Source organism: Podarcis vaucheri (genome assembly GCF_965113315.1).
Source record: "Podarcis vaucheri genome assembly, chromosome: 2".
Classification (NCBI taxonomy): Eukaryota; Metazoa; Chordata; class Lepidosauria; order Squamata; family Lacertidae; genus Podarcis; species Podarcis vaucheri.
In genome coordinates, this window is record NC_138760.1 from 36,874,751 (window position 1) to 36,892,812 (window position 18,062).

At 40.8% G+C, this 18,062-nt stretch overlaps 1 protein-coding gene across 13 annotated transcripts in view; it reads right to left on the bottom strand.

Annotated features, from left to right (window-relative positions):
* CACNA1G (calcium voltage-gated channel subunit alpha1 G) overlaps positions 1-18,062 on the bottom strand; it is a 335,700-nt gene that overhangs the window by 26,109 nt on the left and 291,529 nt on the right. For 9 of the 13 annotated variants that reach the window (XM_082211005.1, XM_082211015.1, XM_082211013.1 and 6 more), the window contains 7 exons: positions 11,801-11,952; positions 4,930-5,039; positions 4,545-4,678; positions 3,419-3,489; positions 1,430-1,508; positions 1,194-1,315; positions 420-764 (listed from right to left, as the gene is read on the bottom strand). In XM_082211005.1, coding sequence (XP_082067131.1) covers positions 420-764; positions 1,194-1,315; positions 1,430-1,508; positions 3,419-3,489; positions 4,545-4,678; positions 4,930-5,039; positions 11,801-11,952 — 1,013 coding nt within the window. The remainder of the gene's footprint in view (positions 1-419; positions 765-1,193; positions 1,316-1,429; positions 1,509-3,418; positions 3,490-4,544; positions 4,679-4,929; positions 5,040-11,800; positions 11,953-18,062) is intronic. The other 4 variants (XM_082211012.1, XM_082211010.1, XM_082211008.1 and 1 more) reach the window with 1 other exon arrangement.

The window sequence follows — 18,062 nt, forward strand, 5'->3', positions numbered from 1 at the left end:
TAAATTTCCACTGAAAAAAGAGTTCTGTGGGGCGAGACAGTCACTCATCCAAAGTTATGGCTGGGACACATCTGAATAAATGTATTATATGTATACCAGACATATAGCTGAGAGAGTGAGTGGGTATCTTGTGCCTGTTTAATGCACTTCTTGTAGCCACCTGCTGCACATCCCTCATCTCCCATCAACATAACCTGCCAACTCATAACATGCTCTCATGGCTCTCATCATTGCAATCCTATATGGACATTCAATTTCATGGTCTGCACTTGGCTGAATAGGGATTTTTTACTCACAGGAAAAAAGGAATACAACTCCCTTATACATTAATACACTCAAGACTTTTTGGAATCTGTGCAAATGCTATCTGAGGAAAGTACTAGCTACTCCCCACTTCACCCACCACCTAAGATTCTCACCATAGGATGAACCAATGAGAGTTGAGAATCCACCTTGATTTGCATGGGATTGGCATATCCTCTGGGGCTCTCAGGTCTTTCTCCTGCATTACTGCCTGCCCATATGAAAGGGTCAGAGGGCGGATGCTGGCCCGGGGTGATTGTCTTCATTTCCATCTCCAGTTCCAATTCCAGTTCTGCTTCCTCTTTCGCTTCCTTGTTACTTTCCTCTAGGTGCTTCATGAGTACAGCAATCACCACATTCACCAGGACAAACTGAGCTGTCAGCACAAATGATACGAAATAGATTGGCGAGATGACGGTGTTGTAGCAGGTGGATTCCTCATCGCAGTCTCGCAGAGTGTCCTAAAGGAAGGAACAGAGGGACGGGAGGTGGGAATAGTCGTGGCTTATGAGAGAGCTCTGGGCAACTCTAACCATGAATCAGATTGGGCTTTTCAGCTTCAAGTCCAAAAGCAAAACCCACTGTAGAATCTCTTCAGGTTAATTTCCTTCATCCTCCACAGAGTTTATATGGAATTTCTGGAACTTGTTTACCGATGTCGGTAAACCTTTTCTGCCAAACTTAGCCTTCCTAAACACCCCATTATCATGTGGAGGGCACACAAAGGCTTCTCACTCATACAAATGGCCAATGCACACAACCTTGCCGCAATAGCTGATTTCTGTGCAAACATCAACATGGAACTATTCAGCACTGTCCTAGCATGAATTCCTCAAACCATAAGAACATCTGTCTTACTATATCAACACTCATTCTAATGGGGATTTTACCTTCATTATCCCATTCCAGTTGTCTCCTGTGGATACACGGAAGAGTGTGAGAAAAGCCATCCCAAAGTTGCGAAAAGTTGCATGCCGCCCTAAGCCCTCACAGGGATGAGTATCGTCACATTCTGTATGACCAACCAAAAATAAAGGCAATTTAGCTATTTGTTTTCTTGACAAATAACTACGTTACTCTGCCTTATCCAATTCTATGCAACAAACTGGTGGAGCAGAGAACTTACCAAGGTCTCCAAACAGCTCCACCCCAAGAGCTGCAAATATGAAAAACAACAACATGAAGAGAAGACCCAGATTCCCCACCTGTAAAGAGAAAAGAAAAGGAGGGAAATAAAAAAAACCATTGATGTATTTCTCTTAAGTAACCCCCATTATCGGAGATGTACCACATTAGCCTCCATAGTATAGGCTGCCTTTGTCTCTTTTCCCTCAGTAACTTTAACAACTCCTGTCTAACCACTAGTAGTAGCCCAGTCTCATGATTTACTGTGCCAGTGAATAAATACAAAAGCTTCAATCCTAGGCAGGTGGAGAAAAAGCATACAAACAGATAGAAATAGTTTCAAGAAAGTTTGTATTGTTACCTGGCTGAATAGTCAAAACCTATTTCTGATGGAAAACTGGCTTCCCAATTCTACTGGGCAAACAGTTTTAGTAAAAAAAAAAAAAAAAAAAGATTATGCATTTAAAACTTTATAAACAGAGTACATAGTCTTGCCCTGTCAAGGACTGTCATTTAATGTTGCCCACTGTCTGCTGCACAAGCACAATACCAGATTCAGATTACAGATTATTGCCTTATGCCCACAGTGTTGCATTGCCATTCCCGAACAGTTCCACCTAGAACGCCAGGGCTATTCAATTTCCTCTGGTTTTGAGAGTTTCTATCCCACCTCTAAGAGAAAAGCAGATGGCCATTGAAATTCTATTCCAAAGTCAGAGTAATTCTAGATGAGGGACAGCCAACATGGTGGTGCTGTCCAGATGTTGCAGAACCCCAACTCCCATCAACCCCAACCTGGTCAGGACTGATGGGAACAACATCTGAAGAGACCATATTGGCTACCCTGCTCTAGACTATCTGATTTATTTGTTTAATTTCTGCTTAGAAAGACAGCAAATACCTTGTTCAGTCCACCACATTGCAAACTGCTGTGGGTCACACAATACAGTCTACTTTGAAGTCCACCGCCCTGAAAGTTAGTTCACCCTTGAAGTGCCACTCAGTGACTTCCCTACAATGCCTCCTGTTCATGAGGAGCACTGATCCTGCCATAAATCACAGAGATGGAAGGGACCACAAGGGTAACCTAGTCCAACCAACTGCAGTGCAGGAATCTTTTGCCCAAAGTGGGGCTCAAGCCCACAAGGCTGAGACTAAGAGTCTCGTGCTTTACCGACTGAGCTACCCTGGCAGTCATACGTAATGTTGCCTTTATATTTTCTCCTGCTCCAACAATTTAAAAGCAATCCCATGTATTAATTTCCTTTTTCTATGGTTCTGTGGTTTTTAACACTTGATTGGGAGCTGCCCAGAGTCGCTGGGGAAACTCAGCCAGATGGGCGGGGTATAAATAATAAATTATTTATTATTATTATTATTATTATTATTATTATTATTATTATTAAGGTGGATTGTTTCTGACCGTGCACGACCCCAGCCATTTTACCACAGGGAAGTTTCCTCACTTACTCCTTTCTGCCACTGTTCATTGCATTGAGTTACTGGTTTGTTTTGAGGTGTATGCACACAGCTGTCAAAAGATGTATTTAACATGTATTTAGCTTTAAAAAATAAAATAAAAATAAATCCCACGACTGAGAGGAAGAAGCATTCATGTCCTGCTCGTGGGCTTCCCATGCTGGTTGGCCATTGTGAGAACAGAGTGCTGGATTAGATGGGTGGCCTGATCCAGCAGCATTCTTATTTGCTCCAAACATATGAAAGGCAGCATGTGAAGAATGAGGCTGAGCAGAGGATAAGCTAAACTAAAATGAGATTTGAGGAACTGTGATAAAGCATCTTGCCCAATCTGGAGATCCCCCAACCATTAGAATGAACACTTACTAAATTCATAGTAAAGGTAGTTCTAAGCACAGAGAAAAAACACATAAGGGAGATATGCCAAAACAACAACTCACAGATTTCGCAAGAAAATTAGAAAATGAGGGCAACTCAGCAGAGGTCTTTATGATAAAGACACAAAGGTTACCTGAGGCAGTGCTTGCATCACTGTGTCCAGCAGAGCTCTCATCCCTACAGCCATCTTCAGCAGTTTCAACACTGCAGAAAATGAAATGTCCTCTGCATTATTGTCACACAATCGGCATGTGAAAAGGAAATAAATATTTCAGAAAGCATATCAGGCTCCCCAAGTGATGTGGCAAGCATCCTTCACTAGAGGTGAAAATGCAAGGCCGCATTATAATGAAGCGCTCTGTTGTTGTCAGAATGTTCGTAACAAGTAGAAAAACCTGTGAACATCATGGCCACCTCCTTCACTCACTAAATTGGGTGCTGCTGACACTGTGGCAGGAATACAAGAGTGACCTTTTCTCCTGGTGGTGACTACCGCTGCTGAGTAAAGTAAACTGGTTTGGAAAGGTCAGAAATCTATCTGATATACTGATGACAGAATTCAGCTTCAAGCTAAAGAATTAAGAAGCCAAGTGTATCCCCATCGATTTCCATCACAAGAAGACTGGATAAGAAATAACATGAACTCATAACCTTCAGAACTAAGCACTTCATAAGCTAAGAACTAATGCCACCAGCTCCAGACATTCTGTAACAAAACCCTTTAGTGCTTTGTTGCTTGGAGTTGGTACCACCACCCTACTGGGAATATAGATGGCAGGTGTTCATCTAGAGTGCCTGAAGGCCAAGCAATTCTGGTCCTTCCCTGTATGTAATGCCTGCCACACAACTAACTGGTCATAGCAGTGATGGAAAGAGCTACTTCTGAGTAAACACAAGACTGTCAGTCTAGGACTAGAATGATCCATGTTCAACTCCCCACACAGTCACAGAGGCCACTTGGTGACCTTGGGCCAGCTGCACTCACTCTCTCAGCACAAAGTGTTGTTGCATTGACAAAATTGGGGAGAATCAAACCTTGCACATCACATTGAGCTCCGGGGGGGGGGGATATAACCCAACCCAAAATGACTTGCAGTTAATAGCAGGACGAAGCACATTGAGGTGCCTATTAGCTAGGCAGTTTATGCTTGGAAGTATAGCTGTGCTACATAGGAAACCTTACAATGCCGGGAATTAACAGTTCCACTGGGAACAGAAACTGTGTGGCTGGAATGCCCCAGGAATAAGGGGAGACTGACCTCGAGCAATCCTCAGGACCCTCATGATGCGGATAATGGTGGGGTTGATAGGCAGTGAGGCATTCACCTCAATCTCTTCCAGCGTAATCCCCATGATGGACAACAGCACTATTGCCAGGTCTAATTGGTTCCACCTGAAAGCGACACAGAAATCAAGCAGAAAAAACTGCTAAAATATTTGCATTGGTGACAAAAGGATTCCAGTCATTTCAGTTATTCCGGAACTGACTCATGAACCGATGCACCACCTCAAGCAATTTTTGTGATGAAACACGTCAAACAATTTTACAACTATTATATAGAGTACTATTATAGAGTTAGTCAAGTCTGGATATATCACTGACTAGAACAGAAAATGCAAAACCTAAAATTCTTTAGGACTTACCTGTCTTGAAAGAACCGACGAAACCCAAATGCAATCAGCTTGAAAACAGATTCCATGACAAAGATGATCGTGAAGATGTAATTGCAAATCTTCAGAGCTTCATCAAGAACCTGTAATGTGGAGACAACTCACAGGTTATTGCAAAGGAGGATTTTGCTCCCTGCAGTTATTGGCCTTCCTGCTTTCAACAGGAGCCATTATTATTATTTTAATCTGAAAAGGCAAAATGAAGAAGGGGCAGGAACGCAGGCATATCACAACTCCTGCACAGTGTTAACATTTAAACTGCTGCTGGCTTTCCAAGTGGCAGTGACAAAACCAGGCTCTCCTATTTTTCATGAAACCTGTATAACAGAAATGATTTGCAGCTGGATAGGAGCTGAGTTCCTGTACAGCTGGATTGATTTCTTACTATTTCAGAGGAAGGCATCCTGGATCATGGTATCAGTGCTGCTTTTGAGCACAAGAGAAAATGTGATTTTGTGATTTGGAGCACATGCAGTATTTCACATGTTGCATTATTTAACACATATGAGGAATATCGCCTTCCATGCTTGCAACTGGAGATACGTATCTACACCGGGCAATATTTGATAATATAACATTATTTAGGATTGTGGCAAACATATCTATAAGATATACAAAAACCAAAAAATACAATTAAAACCAAAACCTTAGTACTAAGCCCTGCCCCCCCGTCACCTGCCATAGTCTCAGCTGACTTGAAACGATCTGGGCTGGGAGTGGGGAGAATCTAGAACACAGCACTGAAAGACAACCAGGAGGGCAGGCAGCAGAGCACATCAAAGGTACATGGAATTAGAGAGATGTGTAGCAAGACTGGCTGATAGAATTAATAAAACTAACTGTGTGAAAAGCAAAAGCTAACTTGTGCCCTTCTGGTTCATAATCAGTACATGCTACTGAGCAATGCTATAGTTCAGAACACATCTAACATTAGCACAAGGTAATTGGATCATATAACAAGCTTCCCATAGTATTTACAAGATGCTCCTGTCACGTGGGTCATGCACTGCCACCTTAAACATGGCGTTTTCTCCCGTTGATTTCTTTTTAATTGTTTCACATTACACATTCAAGTACTATTTAGCTACACTGACTGATTCACCTTTGCTTTCGTCTTGCATTTATTCCTTGGCTTCTCAAAGTAGTAGGGAACAAAAATAAGCAACTCTACGCTAATTGGCAGCCATTTCCATCGAGCTATCATAAGCAAGTGATTTGGCAGATCATTGCAAGCGGTTTGCCATTATAATTTGAATGTGATCCTAAATACAGGAGTTTGGCATGCTAATGTATCAGGGACCTGCTGCCTTGCCAAAATGCTGAGTCACCACAGCAGAAATAAAGAGAGGCAACTGGGTTTTGGTCCAGCTGCATATTAAATCCCTCAGGCTGCCGACAGATCTAATGCAGTAAGATTTGAAAGATTTCAGGATTTGATCTATAGATCATTTATTATTAATATTATTATTCTCAGTTTCTTAAATAACCCCTCCTTTTTAGGGAATCTGCTGAAACATGGAGAGTGTGTGTGTGTGTGTGTGTGTGTGTGAGAGAGAGAGAGAGAGAGAGAAACCCAAAGCCCAAGTGCCTTTTCCAGCTTTTTTTTTTGGGGGGGGGGCAGAATTTGGTAGTCTCCTGTTAAGGATACCAGCCATTTTGATATGAAATTCTTCATATATTCTCTCTTATCTGCCACTTTACATGCAGATTGAACCGCCTACTTGTGTTATTGAGATCTTCCAATTCTAACTTAAGTGTCTAATTGTAGTTTTTAAATTGTTTTGATTTTATCATATTTTGTTGTAGTTCCTGCAGCATTCATATTGTGCTCAGATTACCCAGATTTGCCACCATTTCTGCCTAACGGTCTTTTAGCTGCTTTTTTTTTGGGGGGGGGGAATTAACTGGGCTTTTATTTCTTCTTTCACCACCACAGCTCATGTTGCTTATGTTAAAGGGGCCTCCCCTCAAAGTGATACACAGAAGAGTAAAAGGCAGACAATGCCTCCAGAACAAAACAGCATTAAATACTGTTCAAACTTCCCAGAGTGCAATAAGATACAATAAAACACAACCCCAACAGCAACTCCAAGAAGCTTTTCGTGAAAAGAGAAGTTTTCAGTATGCACCAAAAGCAGAAGTTCATTGGCACATGCCTCATTTCAGGGGGAATGAGGGCTGCCATTCAAAGACATTTAGGGCTTTGAAAATCTAAAGCAGCACTTTGAAATGGAAATGTGGAAACTGAAATCCAGCAAAGTTCCCTTATAATAATTTGGCTGCTCAGGCCGGAGATACAGGGTAATCAGTGGAGGATGACTAAATTTTATGGCCTATTGCTATAGTTAAAACTTATTCTGAGTTAAAAGAGATAAAACTGACAGCTCTGGAAGTCCCTTCCAGCCCTCTCATTTGCCTCTTCCAATCTCTTTGCATTAAAATCAATGCACCCTCCCCTCTTTACTCATCGTGTTCTAAAATAAATGGCCTCAAACACTGTTTTGTTTCTTATGTTAGCGGAGGACATTCTGTGCTGCTTGATTTTCTTTGCTCTCTCAGTCACCTTTCCACGAATTGCTCTGGGAGACCGTGATAAAATCTAAGGGCCAGATTCAACAAACTTATCCCGCAAGTGGAAGCCAATGCAAGTACTCCCACTAACTGCAGGCATCCCCAAACTCAGCCCTCCAGATGTTTTGGGACTACAACTCCCATCATCCCTAGCTAACAGGACCAGTGGTCAGGGATGATAGGAATTGTAGTCCCAAAACATCTGGAAGGCCGAGTTTGGGGATGCCTGCACTAGTGCAATGGGGCTCCCCCCTTCTCCTCCTCCTTCAAATCCACTTAAAGGAGGGCCAAGAGAACACGCAGAACACCACATGGAAGGAGGAGAGGGGAGATTGTCAAACAAGCAAAATACACTGATTTGGAGGGCGGCAGACATGCCTACATTACAGCAGAGGCTGGATGGCCAACCAACCAACCAGGGATGCTGGATCTGCAGATTTCCTGCATTAGCAGAAGGTAAGGCTAGATGACCCGAGAGACCATCTACGATTCTACAGTGGTACCTCGGGTTACGAACTTAATTTGTTCTGGAGGTCCGTTCTTAACCTGAAACCATTCTTAACCTGAGGTACCACTTTAGCTAATGGGGCCGCCTCCTGCTGCTGCACAATTTCTGTTCTCATACTGAGGTAAAGTTCTTAACCTGAGGTACTACTTCCGGGTTAGCGGAGTCTGTAACCTGAAGCGTTTGTAACCCGAGGTACCACGGTATGTCTTCATTTATTATTTATTTATTTAACTAATCAGTGGTACCTCAGGTTAAGAACTTAATTCGTTCTGGATGTCTGTTCTTAACTTGAAACTGTTCTTAACCTGAAGCACCACTTTAGCTAATGGGGCCTCATGCTGCTGCGCCACCGCTGCACGATTTCCGTTCTCATCCTGAAGCAAAGTTTTTAACCCGAGGTACTATTTCTGGGTTAGCGGAGTCTGTAACCTGAAGCGTATGTAACCCGAGGTACCACTGTATTCCCCTAAGCAGTTTACAAAACAGCTTTTGTGTCACATATGCGAATTGTGTCACAATGCACATGAACCACCCAAGAATTGCCAGGGTGTTTCTCTAGATCAACGTTCTTTCTCCAACGGGGTCAGTCAGGTGCATGTGGAAAGCTGAAAAAACAGGACATGGTTTGCTAGCTATTCCCTTGTATTTTGCTTCCGAAAAGGGGAACATGTAGGGAAGGAAGAAAAGAAAGCAGATAAGCTGTCAGGATAAACATGCACACACTTATGTGCTTGTGTGGCCTGGTGACAGTAAGAGCTAAGAAAGCCATGTCCAAAAAGATGGTGCCAAAACTGACTGCCATAGTGAACAGGAATGTCATGTTTCCTATAATGACACTTTAAGAAACAATTTTCTCCCGGTACTTGCTGAGTTCTCTCTCTCTCTCTCTCTCTCTCTCTCTCTCTCTTTTTTTTTAGTCCTTGCTACCAGAAAATGACAGAAAGAGCATCAGCGCAACTAAAAGGTCATTGGGTTTAGCCCTTCCTTGGGAAACTTGAAGTTGATGTGTGTGCTTTCCCTGCCACTGAATCTGACAGAATCAGTGCTCAGGAGTAGACAAAGAGTATAATCTCCACATCTCTGCCAATTCTATTTTGGCAGCAATTAAAAGTAAGGGATAAAGCCTCTTTGTGATCTAGAAGGCCAGCTTCAGTATAGTTTTAAAAAAGATTAACAAAGCATCCCTTGGGAAAGAATTTCCCACAGAAATAAGTTTGCCAGGGAGAAAAAATATTTAAGTGTCAGAAGACCCACAAACTGAGTCAACACTGGTGCTTTTTTTTGGAGGGAGTATTCAAGGGGACGCAGTACTGGTACCTCTTACCTCTTTTTTGTTGTTGTTAAAAAGTGTGCCACTTACTATAACGACTTCATGGTACATACTGACACCTATTTTTCTAGAAAGAAAGCACTGTTAATGTTCCCTTTGGTTGTTTGGATAGACACTGTATTGACGTAACTGTAAGTGGATGACGTAACTGAAGATTTGGGAAACAAAGTTCATTATGTTCTTTCTCCAAATTGTAAAAGGCAAGAGGGCCTGGGGTTCCAGCAATTTACATACAGCTTTCAATGTTCAGAACCCTAGGAATGGCCAAATCAGTCCATTTCAGGTTCTCCCAGTTTTTAACATTCCCAGTCTTAAGTCCTCATGAAAATTCACCAGCTTTCCAGTGTGTTTTTCCTAATATTTACATTTTTATACTTTTTTATTTATTTTCATGGTACAGAAGATAATTTTTGAGAAAACAATTGTTATAACAGTAAGCAACAAATAACTTGTCCTGATAAAATTACAGACTTTCATCATGCCATGTGTTAAAGTTTCATTTGATTACTCTAAGAGATCACGCCACTAATATTTACATGTTTGTATGCAATTTTCTGCAATATGCCCCATTTTTCCAAGCAGTTTCCTCTAATATAACACATTTTTGTATGTGATTTATGTAATGAATTTTCATATGCTATTTTCACTAATATGTGGATTTCTCTGTGTACTTCCCCGTAATATCTTTTAATTACAAAATTCAAAGATGGGTGAGTTCTGAAGGATTTTGTTTCATCCATTGTTTCAGGAAGTGTGAATTAGGCAGGCTCACATTAAATTTGTGAACCGAACCAAATTTCTCCCATATCCCTACTTTGAACTCCTTTGTTTTTATCCAAATTGGATAGCCCTTAATGGGGAACAGTTCTAATGAAAGCATGAGAGACAAGATGGAGCAACCCTACCCTGCTCCATTGTACAAAGAAACAGTTATAAACCACTGGCTTCCACCATAGTCTTAGGCATGATGATAAAGCACCTTGCAGTGGTTCTTAGAAACAGATCCAAATCCTATCATAGTAAAAACAACACTCAAGGAATGTCTGCCACTGAGTGCCTTCTGCAGCATCCAAAGAAAGCATCTCCCTGATTAGCACCTCTCATTCTAATGGGGGAATATAAAATTCAAAAGCCTGATGAAGATTATGAATTTCTCTTTCGGAAATAAAAACAGGTAGTTCTTTCTGTATCTTCTGAAAAGCTACTTGACCTAGCAAAGAGGTAGTAAATAATTTCACATCTTGATTCAGTCTAGAGGCCATATGCTCGCTTTCCAAAGAACCTCTCTTGGCTTTGCAATGCAACAACAGCTAATGTTGCTTGATTAGAGGAAGGTCATAAAATCAGGGTGGTAATCAGCTATGTTTTACTCAGATCAGAAATTAAAAACGTGATTAAGTTAGGTCCATTAATTTCAATGGGTCTACTCTGAGTAAAATCCTAGGATAGGATTTGGTCTTGAGCACATACAGAAGTACTTCAGGAAGTACAGCCTTGCTGCTGCTGCTGCTGCTATCAACTCCAAAATGTATGACTAATGCTATATGGGTACCTTAGGGAAGATACTTTGCGCCTCAGCTAATACAGAGTTGCTTACTAGTTGGCTTATAACAAGAACACCCTGAGTGTTTTACTGAGTTAGCAGAGTGTTTTTACTGAGTTAGCAGTAGTTGCAGCAAAAAATATAAATATTTTTGTTAAAGCCAATGCTATGAGCTGGACCATAAAGAAGGCTGATCGCCGAAGAATTGATGCTTTTGAATTATGGTGCTGGAGGAAACTCTTGAGAGTCCCATGGACTGCAAGAAGATCAAACCTATCCATTCTTAAGGAAATCAGCCCTGAGTGCTCACTGGAAGGACAGATCCTGAAGCTGAGGCTTCAATACTTTGGCCACCTCATGAGAAGAGAAGACTCCCTGGAAAAGACCCTGATGTTGGGAAAGATTGAGGGCACAAGAAGAAGGGGACGACAGAGGATGAGATGGTTGGACAGTGTTCTCGAAGCTACAAACATGAGTCTGACCAAACTGCGGAAGGCAGTGGAAGACAGGAGTGCCTGGCGTGCTCTGGTCCATGGGGTCATGAAGAGTCGGACACGACTAAACGACTAAACAACAACAACAAATGGGCTGTAAAGATAATCCTTGTATGCAACTGCTTTATTTTGGTTTCTTTCTGTGTTGTTTATGATGATTTGAATGACTGCTATCGACCACAGTTCTTTAGCTGGTGCAAACACTACTCTCACTCAGTAAAAACTAGATCCCTATATCACGATCATCTCCCATTCAGCATGGTAGAATAGTCAATGCATATTTATTTCTGTTTCATTCTTTCTTTCCATGTTAATGGATGCAATGCCAATTCCTTATCAAGGCTACAACAATGTTTGCAAACCACCCACAGCATCTACAAATACTTTTCCTGCCCTACCTTTGGCTGCTGGTAGTGCTCCATAGCCATGGTGATGACATTGAGCCCAATCACACCTGTGATGAATAAATCCAGGTAATGGGTGGTGCACATTTGATGAATCAGAAGTCGGAAGCGAGAGTAATCAGAGTAGTAGGGTTTACACTGTGCCTCTGAAAAGGAAAAGAGTGGAGAAGCAGATCAGGTAATTTCTCCCTGTCTTCAGCACTGGCTTTCAAAAATCCAAATTGATACATTCAATCAAATTCATAATGATTAGGTTTTCAGCAACGAATGGGGTGTGGTAAAGGGGATTGTATGTTAACCATCATTAATGCATAGCAAGACTACAGGATCATCTATCTGTACCAGCAGCTACAATAAAACATGCACAACAGCCAGGCTTTCAGGATTAGAGATAAGGTGAGTATGGCATGGAATCATTTCAGGTTCCAACATAATGTTTAGTGTAAAAAATCACTGTTTAGATATCTATTATTACACAACAACACTCTTAATTTATATAAAAACAAGAACTTTCAATCAGAATTGCAAGTATGTGAGCTATAATTACAAGGCCTGTATTAACAGTGCATAAAAGCGTGCTTAAATGGGGCATTCAATCTCCACTGAAAAGGGAGCTTGGAAAGGACTTGAGGCAGGTTGGAAACAGTATGCAGTGGTTTTTGACAGAGAATAGCAAAGCACTGTAATATGATATTTTAAGGGCTTCCCTCTATATTTTGAGAGCGTGCCTAAATGTGAAGGAATGTTTGCTTGCCAATGGGATATGTGTTCTGTTGCAATACAGTGCCCAGTTAACATTGGGCATGTAAAGCTTGACTACTTAGCTGTGAGTTCAGCATAATATATAATATAAGGGTGAGTGTTTAAAAAGGTAACATGGGAGTCCTCTTTATTACATATTTTACATGGCTTTTTATTTGTATATATTTTGAAATGTTATATATGAATGTTTTATGATGGCCTATATTTGTAATGCCTAATAAAGGTTTGATTAAGTAAGTAAGTAAGAAAGTAACATGGGAGTCCAGGCAGAGAGGATGGTATAAAAAAGATACTAGTAGATACTGACTGGGCAAGCAATATACTGTGATGTAAGGGGAAAATGTAAAGGGGCAGTGGGGAAGAAAGTTAAAAAGGGAATAATGGACTGTTTGAAATAGCAGACATGAACTCATATAACTGCATTTTGAAATACAAGGTAGGGAAATGGAGGGCGGGGGGAACAACCCCAAAGTTGTCAGAGCTATGAAAACAATTTATGAAATAATGCAAGTGATTGCTCAGTCAGAATTTCTGTCTCGGAAATAAATGATCTTCTCATTTGTGTGTGATTGCCAAAGTGCAAATGTCCCTGTTAGTCTTCTATGTTTGGCTGCATCAGGGATGACACTTACTCTTCAGGCCTGAATGTTCCTGCAGATAAACTCATTTACTCACCTAATCTCTAACGAGGAAATGCCAAGTCTGAGTCTATAATTCAGGGCAATTTTCAAATAGGCATTATAATGTACCATAAAATGAAAAGGACTGTCTTGAAGATGTCAGAGTGTAATATTATGACCATAATTAGATGATCAACTGGTTATGAAAATTATTGAGCCAAGAGAATTGAATGGTGTGGTGTTTAGCTACTCTGAACACACAAAAAAGGATTTCATATATTGGTCCGAACAGAAATTTGGGGAGGGTGAAGTATGAGTATTTGTGATCTTGAGGGAAAGCTAATTTTTAGATCACATTTTTGCAGGGAGTATGTATACAATTTGATTCTCAGATAGTCAAAATTGCAATCTTCTTAGCCATTTATGCAGCTGGCCAGTCGTTTTGTATGGTGGAGGTGCAGGCACATGCCTCTTCCCTTCACCCAGGCACCTAAAGCAGGGTGTGGGGAATCTTTTGCTCTGCTGGATTCCAGCTCCCATCTGCCCCAGCTGGCACAGCCAACAGCTGCCTGTGGGAGTTGGAGTCTAACAACATTCAGAGGGACAGAGGTTAACCACTCCTGACCTAAAGAAATATGTAGCACAGGCCCCTTATGCCTGAGGGCTCAATTTGGGGAACATTTCCCTATTTTGGGAGGGAGGAATCACGTGTGTGTACACAAGGAAAACCTAAGACAAATTACTATAGGTGTGCAGTGGAGAGGACATGGGCCTGTGCCTCTTACACATGAAATGATCATCCACCTGGGTAAGTGATTAGCTGCATCATTATATGACTTCCAATATCCCCATCCCACAAAGTCTGAGCATCAGGGAGAAGACTAATAATGGAGTAACTTATCCTGCGAGGTTTGGTGAAGTGATCCCAAACATTTGCTCCAGTACTTTGAAATAAAGAGGCTGAATTGATATTTTTTGCATTAGGAGCTGCCAGTCTATAGATAACCTGACCCTGAATGCCTTGGCATAATATTAAAAAGTGAATTTTGTTGATGAATTTATTCAGCATCTCTTAAAAAACACAACAACAACAAAAGCTACACAGGTTGGTATCTGGCTGACTCACAACTTTCATCAGAGCTCTTACATTCTGCATAAATATCCATTAAAAACTTGAGATATCTCGATGGCATTATGCAAAACTATGAAGAGGAAATTAACGAAAATGTTTGAATACAATTAAGGTTTGAACTGGGGCCCTGGCTATGAACCAAGTTATAATTTCAAAGAGAAACCCCATTATAATTTGCTGATCTCTTTTTGTTCAATACTTATCCATAATTCACATTCAGGCATGAAAAAATGTCACAATTTCTGCCTTTTATTTGGGAGGATTTATTTATGAATAATTACACTGGAATCCAAGGGTTCAGCTATGACTGGCAGATTAATTCAGAACTCCACACGGTAACAAAAGAGGCTGTTAACATACAGCAGGGATTTTCACAGAGATTGTAGAATGTTACCTGCATAGCAACAAAGCATGTGGCAGCATAACCTTATAAGCAGGGCTGCCCATTTTCCATTCTGTATATTGTGGGTGAAGACAGATGTAATATTTAAAGAGATGGCTCAGCTGGTTCTTCACCTCTGACATGAGCTCAGCTTCCTCTCAGCTTCACATTTGCTTGAGAGGTATGCAGTCTATCAAGCTGAACACTGGAGCACCATCTGTCTTGTCCCTCCCTCATGATTTAGCTGATTTAGGCCTTCTCAAAAAAATTAAGTGCCACATATCCATCTACTTGTTTTTATATTAATTCTTTGCCATATCAGGGAAGGAAAGGTTGGACAAAGAGTGGAAATATCTGACGATGATGCAGGCACTGGCCATAGCCAGGTTTGCTGAACCAGAGTTCAGCTCTGGAGCAAAAAAAGCTACATCTTTGGACTGAATGAGAAGGTGCCTCCAAACCTGCTCCTATAATTGATAATATCTGTCTTCACCTTATTTTTGGTAAGGCTTTCTCCTAAAATTCTTCTCTGGTTAAGTCAAAAATAAAATAAAATCACAGATTACTTTTCAGTAATTTAGCCAATTTTTAAATTGTGCATCAGATTGATAAATCCGTAACATAATTGATATAAACATTTTGGTATCTGCCAATAACTTTATTAAACATGTCAGCCCTGTTTCAAAATCCTGCTCACCACCAGCTTCCCCATGCTTGGCATGCTGTCATGCATATTACTGGAAATTACAGCTTTTACCTTAAAATGAACCACAAACAGTCACACCATGCTTCCTGTGGGCTTTAAATTAACAGCTGCTGAGTTTAGGTGGGCAGGGAACATTTTTCTCTTTTGAAAATAAAAGTATCATTTCTTTTTGCTGGTGTTATAAAGAAGCCACATTTCTGATTGTTTGTAAATTTTGGTACAGTATTTAAAATGTCTTGTTCTAGACCTGACATCCGTGCCCCCCTATGCAACAGCATTATTTGTTCTAGGAAATATTTGAGAGGTACCAACATCTTGGGAAATACAGACATCTGTTCAAGTCTAGGTGATGAATCATCACACAAAATGACACCACACCACCAATACTTCTACAATACAGTGACTGGGTCAAGAACAAGAAGAATGCTCAATTAGTTAGGAAGATACTGGAAAGATTAAGACAACATCCTGACATCGAGGGTATCAATGGGGTGTGCGTGTGTATGGGGTGGGGGAAGGAGGGAGGAAAATGGTAGGCAAAGAAAAGCAAGAAAATAATGACAAGAAGGCCTATAATAAAACAAAAGGCACCAGCAAGGGTGGAGAGGGGGAAAACAGGTTCTAAATCAAGCTGCTTTGGAGGGCTCAGTAAAAAACAAGGAATGAACTTCTATTGGTTGATTATGGAGTCACATTGATTTGATCTGAAACCAGAATCCAGGATATAAATGGGCAAAGCATCTTTTGTGTACCATCATCAAGTTACACAGAGTGGTGGCGATTCAGACCGCATTTTATGCCGATAGTAATAAGAGAGCTGGTAGTATTAAGGCAATTTCAGTCTTCCCTCTCATCTTGGAAGATTAGATACAACTCTAGCTCTCTTTCACACCAGAGGGAAGGAGGGAACATGACAAAGGATTATTGGATAATGTCCAGTGTGCATAGTATGTCAGAGCAATAAGGCTCATACGACCACCATATTGACCTCATAGTGACTGGCAACCCCACTGAGTAAACATGGCAACTGAGAGACCCTTTTATTCACAATTTATGCAGGACATAGCCCGAAGCGGGCAAAACATATTCCTATTTTTCTTTGGATTCTGTAGAATGATGTTCTGAAGTGATCTGGTGTGGCAGCTGTAAACAGCTGTCGTAACAGTGTTGGCATTTATGTATCATTTTGAATGGCATAACGTTTCACAAATAGGGGGTCGAATACTCCCCCAAGCCTTCATCAAGTGGATAAGCGGTCAGGGATGCAGCTCTTACTAAGCAGCTGGATTTACAAACTGCCCAGAGAATATTGAGTTCAAAGTGATGTGCATGGGAGTAACACTGACATTTAAACAAGTGGTTTTATTAGTCTTTTTTTTTTTTTAGTGAGTGGCATTTTTTAAAAGCAAAGTGGAAAATGGTTAAATTGTTCCCACTGAGAGTTTTCCAGCTGCGACAGACAGCATCCTGTCCAAAAATAAAATCTTGACTTTATACCAGTAAACAATACTGATAGATAGCACCATTTTCTTTCTACAATTTGTAAAATGTAAAGAAAGAAAGACATCCTGGGTTTTCAGGTTTGAATGACTCATTAGGGCTAGTTTGTAGAGCACGGGTATCATTGGTTTCCTACTGTCACACACATTTAAAGTACTTTCACAAAAGAGTCTCTCTCTGTCCTTTCACACCAATGAGCATTACATTGTGTTTAATAATGTGAGCACCAGTATGAGGCAACAACAAAGGGAAGACAAAGCACAGGTCTGAGAATCAGACACAAGAAAAGGCAAATTAAGAGGTTCTTTGTGAGCCTGCACTGAAGAATGGCCCACTTGGGACGACGCCAAAGCATTCAAAACAAACAAATGCAACGGAACACTCAAATGTACATCTAAGATTTTAAGATTAGAATCACAGTGAAAGGACAAGTCTCAGGAGATTTTCCTCTAGCTCTTGTCCAAGGGGATGGACAGGACTGATCTCCTAGCCCACACAGAGAATATGAACATGTGAATGCAAAGAAATGGGACATAAAGAATGGTAATGTTGAGGAGATTCAGGATTTATTAAAATGAGCTGGGTCATTTTTTGCAAGCCATATATATCTTTAAAACCCCCTTCTGATTTATTCATCTGTAATGCTCTTTATTTACTTTTTTACACAACTTGTATTATTAGAGTTGCACCTCAAATTAGCCCTATACCTATCAGGGTCTGTGTTAATGTGCATCATGCTTAAATAGGCACCATATTCACTTATCCCATGGAAGTACCATATAATTTGAAGAATTTGGAAAAGTCTCCCTGCAAGATTGCTGCAGACAATTTGTCTAATGTATGCAACCTTTCCTGGTTTTCCAAAGTTGCAACACTTGCCAGTGATGTGTTCTTCTGGCTTACAACCCAACAGCTGATTCAGTGTTTGGCAATTATGACCAGGGTCACTGAGGTGGAAAAGTCCTTGAGACTCTCACACAAAATATGCCCAGTCTGGTTTTACAAATGCATGGAGTGACTAGAAGGATTTCCTGGCAGCCAATGAGAGGTTCAGTTATCTTATGCTATGTAAAGATGTGGACTTGAATTGAGCAATCAAATTCCTGTTGCTATTTTGAGTTTTTCTAAAGGTGGATTAAAGAGACTGTCCTTTA